Below are 12537 nucleotides of genomic sequence, written 5' to 3' on the forward strand. Positions count from 1 at the left end.
CACACTTGTGCCTGCCCTGAGGCAAAGGGCTGATCCCTTGACCTTTGCCAGGTGCTTTCCACCCTCTCTAGGCAGTAGCTTTCAATTGAGTCACCTGATCCCAGCTCCAGATTGATCAGTGGCTCCTCAAATCTACCAAGGTTCCATGTGGGAGTAGAAGCGGGAATGGCCCATCTAGCCATTATACAGATAAACAGACTGAGGCCCGAAGAGGAGAGGAGACAACCAAAGGCCCAGGAGACAGTCAGGATAAGTTCTTTGTCCAGGCTTGCAGACTGGAGTAAAATGCATTGAAATACCATCTTACTCTGAGACTCAGTTCCCCCATGCGTACAATGGGGGAGGGCAGTAGTGACGCAACCATTGAAGCTACATTTACTGGCTTCTACCTAGGTACTACCGAGTTCATCACTGTATCCCCCCCCACACACACACACACAGCGTTCACAGTGCCTGATGCAGTGCAGGCGCTCAGTGGCTGTTCGCTGAAGCAGGGAATGAACGCGCCTTTGCTGGGCTTGTGGCTAAGCCCTTTACAATGTTCAGTCAAACGTTTACTGTCTTATTAAAAGCCCGGTGCCATTCTCATCAGCTGCCCCAAAGAGGCTGTTAGGGTCGCTCTTTTAAAGAGGCGAAAACTGAGGCTCAAGGGTTACCTGACTTGCCCAAGGTCACCCCTCTAGAAAGTAGTCGAGTGGGGATCTGAACCTTGGAGCTCACTTTTAACTCCTCTGTAGCATCCTACTTTCCCGCTTCCCAGGGCCCCAACTGAGCCACCCTAAAAGATCTGGGTTTCTTTCAGATTACGAACCCGGGGAAGGCCCACAAAGAGCGCTAGGGCTCAGCGGGCTGGGAACCTGAGGGGGCCGGGCCTAATGTTCGGGAATTAGCCGAATCTGCATCCAGACAGGCGGGGTAAGGGACAAAGTTCTCGCCAGGGAGGGGGCGGAGCCTGATTGGACCTGGGTTTCCCGATTGGCCAGAGGCCTTGACAGTAGGAGGAGCCGGGTCTGGGCCAGCAAGGGGCGAGGCTTGTGTTTGACAGACAAGGCCAGGCAGGTTTTTGATAGGCAAGGAACAGGCCACGGAGACTGGAGGGCCAATGGGCGTACGGGAGCGGGGCCTGCGTGGGCGCCTTCCGAGCCGCCCTTGCAGCACCGCACAGTTCGGTTTCAGCGCCTCCTGTTGCTTACACGTCCTAGCTGCTGTCGCCTTCAGCTCCGGATGCCTCTGCTCGTCGGCCGCACCCGGGCCGCCTGACTGCAGCAATGAGCGTGCTCTGCCCGGGTCGAGCCTGCTGCCCTCTAGATTAGTCCCTGCCGCAGCCCTCGGACCCGCCCGCACTATGGAATCCCCCGCCTCCAGCCAACCTGCTGGCATACCCCAGTCCAAAGGTAGGAGCAGCCGGACGGGACTTCGGTTTGACTCCCATGATGAATCCGGGCCCAGGTGGCGAACCCAAACTCTGTGTGATCCCACCCCAGCCGGTTCCGGACCTGGGTAGTACCCCAGCCTCCCCCGGGTCCCAGTCTGGGACCTCACCTGCACCACCGATTTAGGCCCTGGCTTTGCACCAAGGCCCAGACTCAGTCTAAGATCGCGATCTGATCAATCCTTCCCAGGTCGGGAACTCTGACCTCCTTTAGGCCGGAACTGCACCCTGGACAGGAACTCTTCCAATCTGGGTCTTTCAGTTGAACCCAGCTGAGTCCAGGTGGTATTCACTCTGATACTGCACCCAGCTGCCCTTCCACTCCTGGGTCCCGGGTCTGTATCCAGGCTGTGGTTTGGCTCCCCATTTGGGCCCCAGCGGGGCTCCTCTGCCACGGATCTCACTGTAACTGCTACACGCCCTCATCCCCACCCCATGGGTTGCCCTGGCTCTACCTCAGCCCAGAACTCCCAGTCCTCCTCTTCCCCAGCTCTCGCCATCCTTGTAGGCCCCACAGGGTCCCATCCTTGCTGTCTTGCATCCTGTCCTGCATCCCTGTCCCCTGGGAACTTCTCTTGGCTTCCCACCCCTCCCTAGCGCACATTGGCTCCTCCTTGTCATGACTTTCATGCTTCTCTCTGCACTGGGGAGCTGGGAAACTGGGGAGCTAATCCTTCCCCCAACCCTCACCCCTCGCCCAGCCCCAGTGTCTCTGGAGTTGATTGCTACCAGGTCTGTCCCTGCTGTTTGTGGGTTCTGGGCCAGTTGCCAGCCCAGGGTGCTGGCTGTGCAATGGGCTCTTTCTTGTCTTCTCCAAGTAGCCAGCCTTCCTGGAAATTTTTGTGAGGTGGCGGTGCTGCGGTGGCAGCAGGATTTGTCATGCAAGGGCCGGGGGATGAAACTTGGAGGGTGAAAGGGGGATTTTTTGCAGGAAGAGGAAAGGATGTTTTTGGCATGTCATGGTCTCAGCAGACTGGGTTGTGTGAGAGATTTCCAAACTGGACATAGCTGTAATGAATGGGCTGCCTCAGTCCAGCAGCAGGAGTGTCAGTTGGTCTCAGTTGCCTTACCTGTAAAATGGGAGTAATTGCACCTACCTTCTCTGGACTCTGGGGTATGATGTGAGATAGTGAATACTAAAAAGTTTTAAGCAAGAGTGAGTGATGAGGTGAAGACCTCAATGGTGCCGGTGCATAGTAGGTGCTTAGGAAGGACAGTTGCCGTGCAGCCCTGCTACCATTGCTAGCTGTTTTATTTTTATTTTTTTTTATTTTTGCTAGAAAGGGCTCAGCCATGTGGGGTCAAGGCCTTGCCACTGCTTAGGTTGTAACTGCAGAGTTGGTTGGAGTGGGGGGAGGAAGGTAACAGCTGTCACTTAGTGGGCCCCTAATTAGGGGTTGTCTCTACCTCTTTTTCTCTGGAGGGGCCCAGGCAGTGGGAGGGTATGTGGAGTCCTGGGGAGGGGCTGTGGTGGCTGTGAGCCAGAGCCCAGATGGAGGTGGGCAGGGTAATTACATCTTACATAAGTGGGAGGTCAGCTCCCTGGCCATTGCCCAACCACTGTGAGTAACTCAGGAGGCACTCGAGGGGGTTAGTGTCTGAGGAGGGACATCCACTGCACAGACCTTGTGGAGCCTGGGAACCAGGAAATCATACACTTCTCCACTCTGGAGACTTAGGAAATCAGAAACTTTTCTCCAGCTTGGGGTCTGGGCCTCATGAAAATAAAAGTTAACGTAGGTATGTGAAGGGAAAATGCACTTTGGGAGACACTACTTGATCGCCCTATGCTGTTCCACTTGGGTCCTGGCTTTGCCCTCCTTGAGCCCTGCAGAAAGAGACCAGGATGAATTTCTAGTTTATGAGTTCAAGTAACAGGTAATGTTGGGTGAGTTAGATGGAGGTCCTCCCCAAAGCCCAGGACCCTGTCAGCCATTTTGGGATCTGTGAAAGGAGTCGGTGGGGGAGCCACAATGCTCCCTCCCCAAATGTCTCAAAAGCTCCCACTTATCAAGCATTTTTTCATGGGCTATGAGCTCTTTCATGTATCCCTCACAGCCCCATTTATAGAAGAGGAAACTGAGCATCAGAGACATTCAGTGCCTTGCCCAAGGTCACACCACTGTGACAGATAGAGCTAGGGTTCTGCTTGGTTCTATGCTGGATGTTTGAGCTGAGCTGGTGGGACACCCTCTCACTGCTTTACATCTGTGTCCAGCACAGGTGTCTCCTCCAGCCTGTGCCCAGCCTGGAGGACAGACTAAGCCAGAGGTGAACCCTCTTGTGTACATCCTTTACAACTGGCACATTTCATACTCACTACAGTCCCACCTATCTGACAGATGGTAAAACCAAGGTCAGACAGAGGGATGTGGCTGGACCAAGTCCATAGAGCTGGCGCTCACCTGTGCCCTCCCCATCCTGGGCCTAGGGCCGAAGTGTGGTGCTCCTTTCTGGCTCCTCAGAGGAATTTGAACAAAGCAGGGTGTGGTTGGTACTTGACCTTACAGGAACTTGACCTTTGAGTTTCCTACCTTGCAGTAGGTGCCCTGCTTCATCCTCTGTGCCACTGGCCTGAGGAGTTTTCCATGAGTACTCGAGGCCCCAGGGCCCACAGCCCTGTTGGCTTTCCCTGGCCTTCTCACATATGCCATCTTTGGCTGGGGTCAGAAGCCAAAAACAGCTGACACTGGGGCCAGTGGGCAGGGGCACATTTGGTCTGCATGGTGTTGGTTTGCTGTCTCATGCTACATTTGTCCTTAGGGACGCCACTGCCCCCTGCCCCTGTGCACCCATGTGGGCCCTTCACGGTTGATCTTCACGCAGCCCCTGACTGCGCCATGGTACACTGATGCTTCAGGAAGCACTGTCTTTGTCTGTGCCCTGCTTGCCCTGGTCGCTGTCCTGCCTCCACCCTCTGTTGTGTCCCTCTCCCGCTGTTGAAAAGACTGGAGGGTGGCACCTTGGGGACTTCCTCTATCTCTGGTGTGACGCACAGGAAACTATCAGCCAGCCTGTGGACCAGGGCCTGAAGGGAGCAAAGGTCTCAGTTGCCTGTGTGGGGACCAAGCCAGGGTAGTGGGAGGCTTCTGGTGGGTGAGTCAGCGGGCACTGGGTGCTGACTCACCCTCTGGGCATGCCATATTGCTGGCTGCTGTTTAAAAGGGTGATGGCCTGGTAGCAGGTGGGTGAGGAGACTGGGAGCCCCAGCCTCACAGGTCAGCATCTGGCCCTGGCTGGGCACTGGAGGTGGCCCCCTTCTTGGACCTCAGCCTTGGCTGGGACCACCCCTTTCTTCCAGACAGGCCCTCCTGGCCTGGTGCCTGACACACCCCGGAACTTCCTTTGTTAGGCAAGGGCCCTGCTTCCTCTTGCTCATGGAGCAGGAGCATGTGGTGGCAGCTGTTTGCTGCCCTTGGCCCTGGGGCTCCTCAGCTCAGATGCATTGCTGGGTGCTCTGGGAGGCTGAGGAGCAAAGGTGGTGCTGGGTTGGCTTGAGCTCAGAAGACAGGAGTATAGGGAGGTGCCTGCAGTCAAATCCCAACCCCTCCTCTTTTGCTGTGTGACATGGGACTAGTCTTGTCTGGCACATTCACTGCACTCTGTCAATACTTTCAGTCCCCTGGGCGTGGCCCACATTTCTGATGAGAGGCCTTGGTTTCTTCACTTGTAGAATGGGAATGGGGACCCCGCCTGCCTATCTTGCTGGCAGCCAGAAGGATGGATGTAGACAAACTCATTTCACTTTTGCAAGACAGGAAGCGAGGGGGGGTGGTGCAGTGCGCAGAGCGTGAGCTTAGGGGGTGGTGAGTGGGCCTGATTTGAATTCTGACTGGTTCCACTGCCCTCTCTGATCCTGTCTCCTCTCCTGTAAAGTGGGAGGAAACACCTGTCCCTTGCAGGGTGGTGGTCAAGATTGGAGATAGTGTTTGTCAAATGAATGGCATCTGTTATTATTTTTGTATTGCTGTGGTGGTGGCAGTTGTTCATTGCTGGATGAGTAGACAGAACTAGGACTTCTGATTATGAACTAGTAATCTCTGTGACATGATGGTTCTCAGGCTGCAGGGTCCTGTAATGCCACCCTACTCTTTCCCCACTGGTCCTAAGCTGGAGCTGGGGGCTCCAGTGGTCTCTTGGGCATACCTGGGGAGGCTGCTGAGGAGCAGAGAGGAGTGGGTGCTACAGGTCTGCCCCTCCCAAAGCATCATGGAGAGGTGTGGGATGGTCAATCAAAAAGACAGGAGCCTCCTAAGCCAGCCCCTCAGTTGGTAGAACTTTATTAATGTCAGGCACAGGTCTAGCTGAGGGGACAGAGAGGTGAGTGGGGAGTGACCCGACTCTTAAAAAACTCCACCTGGGGAGCAGGAGGCTTTGGAAATCATGGTTGTGAAAGTCCAGACCCAAGGCCAGGTATGCTGGTGGGCCTGAGGTGTGCAGGGCCTCAGCAACCATTGGCTGACCTCAGGTGGGGAGTGTCACCATTTGATGCCAGAGGAAGAACACTGGAGACCCAGCATCCAAGCCGGATGGGGCAATGATGAGGCAGGCCTGCTCTGAACTCAACTCCTGACATTGGGGCTCGCAGCCTTGGAGCATCGCCCACATAGGTCAGGCCTGCTTGCTCAGCCATGGAAACCCAAAAAGCTGCATGGAAAGGGCATGAAGATCAGACGGTGGCAGTCTGATAGGCCCCTCGCAGCTCACAGACACCAAGTCTAACTTCGGAGAGGGTCACTGGGCTTCCCCCATACCCTAGTCACAAGGTCCCTGTCACCTCTCTCCTGCCCTGAGGGTCTCTCTGTGGGCTATCATGACTGAGTTGGCATTCCAGGAGCCACTCTGGCTTCTCTGGGACCCTGAGACCCTGTGCCAGCTGGTGGCCTGTCCCCAGTGGCTCTGTACCAACTTTCTGCCATGTCTGGGCTGGGGCTGTACCCTTCTGTGCGGACACATCCTGGCCTAGCCCTACCCCAGCATGTGGGACCTTCTATTAATTTGTTAATTGTATGTATATCTTAGACACCAAAAGAATATATAGAATGTACCTCTATATTTTAGAGAATAAAAATAAAATTAATTCAGCACACCCAATACTCAGTTAAAGAAGTCCTGAAGATTCCCTGGAATTGTGTTTCCCTAACAACTGTCCTGACTTTTAAATTAATCCTTTCTTTACTTTTTAAATTATTTATATCTATTTTTGAAAAATTTACAAGAGTGTATTTGAGCCAAACTGATGACATAGGCCAGGGAACAAGATCTCAAATGTTGTGGAGAATGAGTTTTGCACCTTCTTTTGTGCCTTTGGAATTAAGGAAGGGATGTAAGGATGATAACGTGAGGGTGGGAGAAGCACTGTGGGGATTACATTACAGGAGAGTTAAAATTATTGCTCTTTTGAAGGTGGTCCATTTTAGAAGGAGGGTCTCAAAGGGGGCATTTCACAGGTGTGTTCACCTAGACGCACAGAAACAATGGGAAGGGCTTGCTTAAGGAAAAGATAAGCCTTTTAGTAAAGAATTTATATGCCTGGGACATATTTATGATCAAATCATCCTGTGAGGTTACTTTCCATAGAACGCTTTTTTTTTTTTGTCCACAGTTCCCCCTTTTGGTCATAAATCAATCTGAAGGATTCACTGATGACCAGCCTTTGGGTTAGATACTGTCTGTGGTCTCACAGTCCTAAGAAGACTCACTCCTAGGAATTCTCAATATTGACCTCATCTTGTTGACTGTTGGGGATGGGGCAATGCTGTTACCATGGGGTCTGAGTTGAAGAACAGGTAGATGGAAGGCAGTCAGGTTTTCAGTGCAAACAAATAAACAAACAAACAAAACACACATAAAAAACCCACTCTGGATCAGTTCTGTCTTGTGAATTCTAATGATCTAAGTTTTGCATTCTGTCCCATTTTTCTGCATTTGGCATCTAGTATAACATTTACACATGTTCAGTAACCATGAACTGTTCAGCTATATAAAAAACCCCAAAGGACCAGTATAATTATCATGATTAATATTTTTGGCAGACAGGTAAAGACAATCATACCAAATGATATTCTGATTTGAATATCAGTCCATAGGCATACAGGCCTTGTTGATGTCTTGGGACAGCCATCTGCCTGTGGTGTCAGCAGCTTCTCCTGGAGGAGTCTTTGATGCCTGTTGTAGGTAGAGGCCAGTGTCAGAGGTGCAGTGGATGTCCATTCATGGTTAGGTGCCTGATGAGGTCCCTTCCAACAAGGTTGGAGAGTGTCTTTTATTTGATGTCTTTTCCCAGAAACAAAGTCAACAGGTGGCAGTCAATGATTTTTAAAGTCTTTGTATTCCACAAGCCTGCTGTGAAAATAGGCAGTTACCTATTTTGCATTTCCATGAAGTGATTTTAATCACACATTGACAATAGTGTAAGGTGTTTCCTTTTGATAGCATCAGCTCCTAAATTCCTATATCTAATTAAATTCCAGCTTAAATGCATAAAGGAATGTAAACATTGAAAAAATGGGGAGCCAGAAAATCAGGGTTTCCATAGACCTGACTATTCATTTTTTTATCATTTAACCTCTAGAAACATATTTCATATACATCAGTCAATTATTAACATGGACTTATTTTTGTAAAATCCAGGCAAAATAGAGACATGTCTGTTTTACTTAAACCACCAAACTTAAGCTAGATTTTATTTACTAAGGGTTAATCCTAGATCACATGAAGTTGGAAAGCATTTCAGTTAGTTTCTATATTTCCGAGAATTTTAGAATACCCAATTCTTAAAAGTGCTTGCCTTTAAATTAATTTTAATAATACCTTCTGGAAGTAGAAAATTATCTCACATTTAAAACATACATACATAGACTTACACAGACAGACACAGAGAACAGTTGGGTCCAAATTCTGTTTTGGAGGAATTTACCATTTATATCTGTCCTTGACAAGTGAAATTCCAAGTGACCTTCCCCCTTGTAAGATAAGGACAGCTATTTTTTTTAGTATATTTTATTGATTATGCTATTACAGTTGTCCCAATTTTTTTTCCCTTTGCCACCCTCTGCCTGGTACACCCTTTCCCAACGGCATTCCCCCAATCCCCCTGCCTTAGTTCATGTTCATGTGTTGTATGTATAAGTTCTTTAGCTTCTCCATTTCCTATACTGTTCGTAACCTCCTCCTGTCTATTTTGTACCTATCAACGATGCCTCTACCTTTCCCCCCATTCTCCTCCTTCTCCCTCCTGGCTGATAGCCCTCCATATGATCTCCATTTCTGTGATTCTGTTCTTGTTCTCGTTGTTTGCTTAGTTTATTTTTGTTTTTTAGATTTAGTTGTTGATAGTTGTGAGTTTGCTGTCATTTTATTGTTCATAGTTTTGATCTTCTTCTTTTTTTTAAAGATTTTATTTATATATTTTTAGAGAGGGAAGGGAGGGAGATAGAGAGAGAGAAACATCAATGTGCGGTTGCTAGGAGTTATGGCCTGCAACCCAGGCATGTGCCCTGGCTGGGAATCGAACCTGTGACACTTTGGTTCACAGCCCGCACTCAATCCACTGAACTATGCCAGCCAGGGCTGATCTTCTTCTTCTTAAATAAGTCCTTTTAACATTTCATATTACAGTGGCTTGGTGATGATGAACTCCTTTAGCTTTACCTTGTCTGGGAAGCACTTTATCTGCTCTTCCATTCTAAATGAAAGCTTTGCTGGATAGAGTAATCTTGGATGTAGGTCCTTGCCTTTTATGACTTGGAATACTTCTTTCTAGCCCCTTCTTGCCTGCAAGGTTTCTTTTGAGAAATCAGCTGACAGTCCTATGGGAACTCCTTTGTAGGTAACTCTCTGCTTTTCTCTTGCTGCTTTTCAGATTCTCTCCTTATCTTTAACCTTTGGCATTTTAATTATGATGTGTCTTGCTGTGTTCCTCTTTGGTTCCAACTTGTTTGGGACTCTGTGCTTCCTGGACTTGTATGTCTATTTCCTTTGCCAAATCAGGGAAGTTTTTTTTTTATTTTTTCAAGTAATTTTTCAGTTTTTTGCTTTTCCTCTTTTCCTTCTGGCATCCATATGATTTGGATGTTGGCATGTTTGGAGATGTCCCTCCTGGTTTTTAATCACCATATGTGAATGTGGGACCACCCATCCCACTAACTCGCCCGCCGCACTGTGTCCTTTCTGCTCTGCCACCCTCTCTCTGCCCCTCCTACCTGTCTGGATGCATATTTCTTTTTTAAATCCTTAGTTGTCAGACTTCCATGTAGTTTGATTTTATGGCAGTTCTGGCTGGTTTTTGTTTTGAGGTTAGTGGTGATCCTTCTTATGGTTGTGCAAGGAAGAGAAGTGGGTCTACCTATGCTTCTATCTTGGCTGGAAGGCCTAAGAAGGACAGCCAGTTTTAATACTTCAAAGAATAGAGTTGACACCTAAACAACATTATAAGTTGATCCATTTATCTAAAAAACTTCAGCTCTATTTTTTTTTGTAAATTTTTTAATATAGTTTATCTTAAGGGAAAAGGCTATTTTAAGTTTTTTTTTTAAATATTTATTTTTAGAGAAGGGTAAGGAGGGAGAAAGATAGGTAGAGAAGCACCGACGTGTGAGAGAAAGGTTACCTCTCGCACGCCTCCTGCTGGGACCTGGCCCACAACCCAGGCATGTGCTTGACTGAAAATTTAACTGGCAACCTTTCAGTCAGCTGAATGATGCCCATCCATCTGAGCCACACCAATCAGGGTCATTTTAAGTTCTGAGACAGTCTCTAACAGTCCTTTCTTCTCTTTCCTCTCCTTCCTCCCTTCCTCCCTCCTCCCTCCCCTCTCTCTCTCTCTTCTTCCTAATTTTATAGCTCGCTTTTTCTAGTTTTGCGCACACAAGATTAGTTTAGAAGGTTCAGAACATCGTCATCTTGGTCACCTTAGTAGTAATGGGAGGCTCCCTGTCTTGGGGCTTGACAGCCTGGGAGGCAGGATTTTCTATGTCAATTTTGAGATCTATAGCCTGAGCAAACTTCTAGAGAAAACCAGCCCTGACATGCACATCTCTAGACAAGCCATGTGGTGAATATTTCTATAGGACTGCTTTACACCCTACAGGAAATTTTCCTCAGGCAACTGCATAAAGATTCTTTGTCACCTAAGAATACCCAGGCAAGGGCTAGCGAGAGCTTACCTGATGCCACTGGAACCATGATGCTTTCCAAGGCACAGGATCCTCTTGGGGTGAACCCGTTCCAGGGCTTCCTGCTCTTTCCCCTGTGTCTCCCTCCAGCTTCTCTGGGATCAGCTGTACTACTACACAAGACACTTTGTGGCACCTGTTTCCACCATTCCCTCCAGACTTGGGTCTGAACAACTATTGTCACTCCACTTTTTGGGTTGGGGAAGCAAGTGTCCTTTCTGTTTTGGAGCTAAAGAGGTCTCAATCTCTCATTTAACCAGCAAAGAGTTTTGTTCAGATTGTCAGCAAGCTATCCAGTTAAAAAGCCTAAATTAAAAGCAGCAACCCATTTTTTCCCCACTTTCCTGGGGGTTATCTTAGCCCTCATCTATCTCAAGGATTTTCTAAGAATAGCTCTAATAAAGTCATGGCTTGCTGCTTACAGCAAGGAGGCCTGGAATTCTGAGAGAAGACTCACCCAGGCTCACCTGAGGAAGAGCAGGGAGCAGGTGGTGCACAATGGACCCTTGATTGTACCTTGCACCTGGTCCTGGTCTGCAGGGTGGTCCCGGATGGGCTTCTTCTAAATCCTGTCTCACTATGCCAAGTAAACATCAATATATGAAACATCCAAACCTGAAGAGAATGTGTATGCAAGGTTATTTGAGCCAAACTGACAAACTGATATGCCAGGAACAAGATTTCAAATGCTCTCCCTTTACTATTTTTTAAAATCGAGCTCTCACTTACATGTGGTATATTTAAGCTCTCTGTTCTGCAGAATCCCCAGGCCCACATCCACACCATGGTTTGTGGGGCCAGCACTGGTATGTTAGTGGTGGGGAGAGGCTAGAGCCAGCCAGCCAGGTTCAGGCCTGTGTCCTCCACTCAGGAGCTGTGTGGGCTTCATTTCCTCACCTGCATCATGGGGATGACACTCGCACCTGAACTGCACTGTTGAGAACTCAGTGGCTTAGAGTTCACCTATACGAGTGTTTGCAGCTGTTCTTGTTGTTGCTGTGACTCTTAAATTCCCGGGCTCACACTGTGCAGTGCTTGGCCCATACAGCTGTGCTGACAGCCCTGACTTTCTTCATCTGTGTGACTGTGCTGATGACACAGCTCCAAAGGCTTGTCCTAAGGATTGTGTTAGCCAGTGGGTGTGAAGTGATCAGCACAGGGCCTTAGGTGTCCATGGCAGTGTTTGGGCACAATGAAGTAAATGGGGAACTGGGGAGCATTACTGGGCATCCAGGATGCAGGTGGTTTGTGGATGTTGGTGGTTGTTGGCTGTTGAGGCTTGGGCAGGATGCCTGTTCATGACTGCTCTGGGTATGGGATTGGAAAATGTTCCCTGCCCTCTTTGTTCTGCTTGTAGTGACTTGGCATTCTGTCTTCCCTGCACCCTCCTGTTACTGCTGGAGCAGCACCCTCCTGGTGCTGCTTGCTGCCCATCCCAGCTTGCCTAGGGCAGGCCCTGTGTTGTGGTTGGATGCCCAATGCTGAGCCTGTGGGGACTTCCAGGTGGGAGAGGCTGGTTTTAAGTTTAGCTATGTCCTGACTCCCTTTGTGACCTCCTCAGTGTTCTCATCTGACCCAGGGGAATAAAAACACCCACCTCTCAGGCTGCTGTTGAAGATGAGAAGCATGAGACCCATCAAGTCCGGGCATATATTAGGTGCTCAATCAGTGCTTAATTTGCACCTGAACTACATATCAGTGTTTTTACCACCAAGAATACCTTTTTAGGTATTTCTTCTATCAACTGTATTTGGTAAGATTTTGTTTTGATACTAATGATAATAAAAGCAAGAATGGCATTTGTTAAGGAAAGGCACTTCTGCCATTTTGTCCAGCCAGGAGTATAGGGCCCATCAGTGTTCCCAGGTGGCCTGGGGGAGCCTGGATAACCCTACACTGGCCCCACACACGTGGGAGCTCAGCCAAGGA

General features: G+C 49.0%; 1 protein-coding gene across 2 annotated transcripts in view; it reads left to right on the forward strand.

The window, feature by feature from the left end:
• Positions 1–1155: 1155 nt before the first annotated feature.
• MAP2K3 (mitogen-activated protein kinase kinase 3) overlaps positions 1156–12537 on the forward strand; it is a 30522-nt gene continuing 19140 nt past the window's right edge. For both annotated transcript variants that reach the window (XM_045824614.1, XM_045824615.1), the window contains exon 1: positions 1156–1394. In XM_045824614.1, coding sequence (XP_045680570.1) covers positions 1346–1394 — 49 coding nt within the window. In that variant the 5' untranslated portion in view covers positions 1156–1345. The remainder of the gene's footprint in view (positions 1395–12537) is intronic.

This window comes from Phyllostomus hastatus, unplaced genomic scaffold (assembly GCF_019186645.2).
Source record: "Phyllostomus hastatus isolate PE091 unplaced genomic scaffold, TTU_PhHast_1.1 phas_scaffold_55, whole genome shotgun sequence".
In the NCBI taxonomy this organism is placed as follows: Eukaryota; Metazoa; Chordata; class Mammalia; order Chiroptera; family Phyllostomidae; genus Phyllostomus; species Phyllostomus hastatus.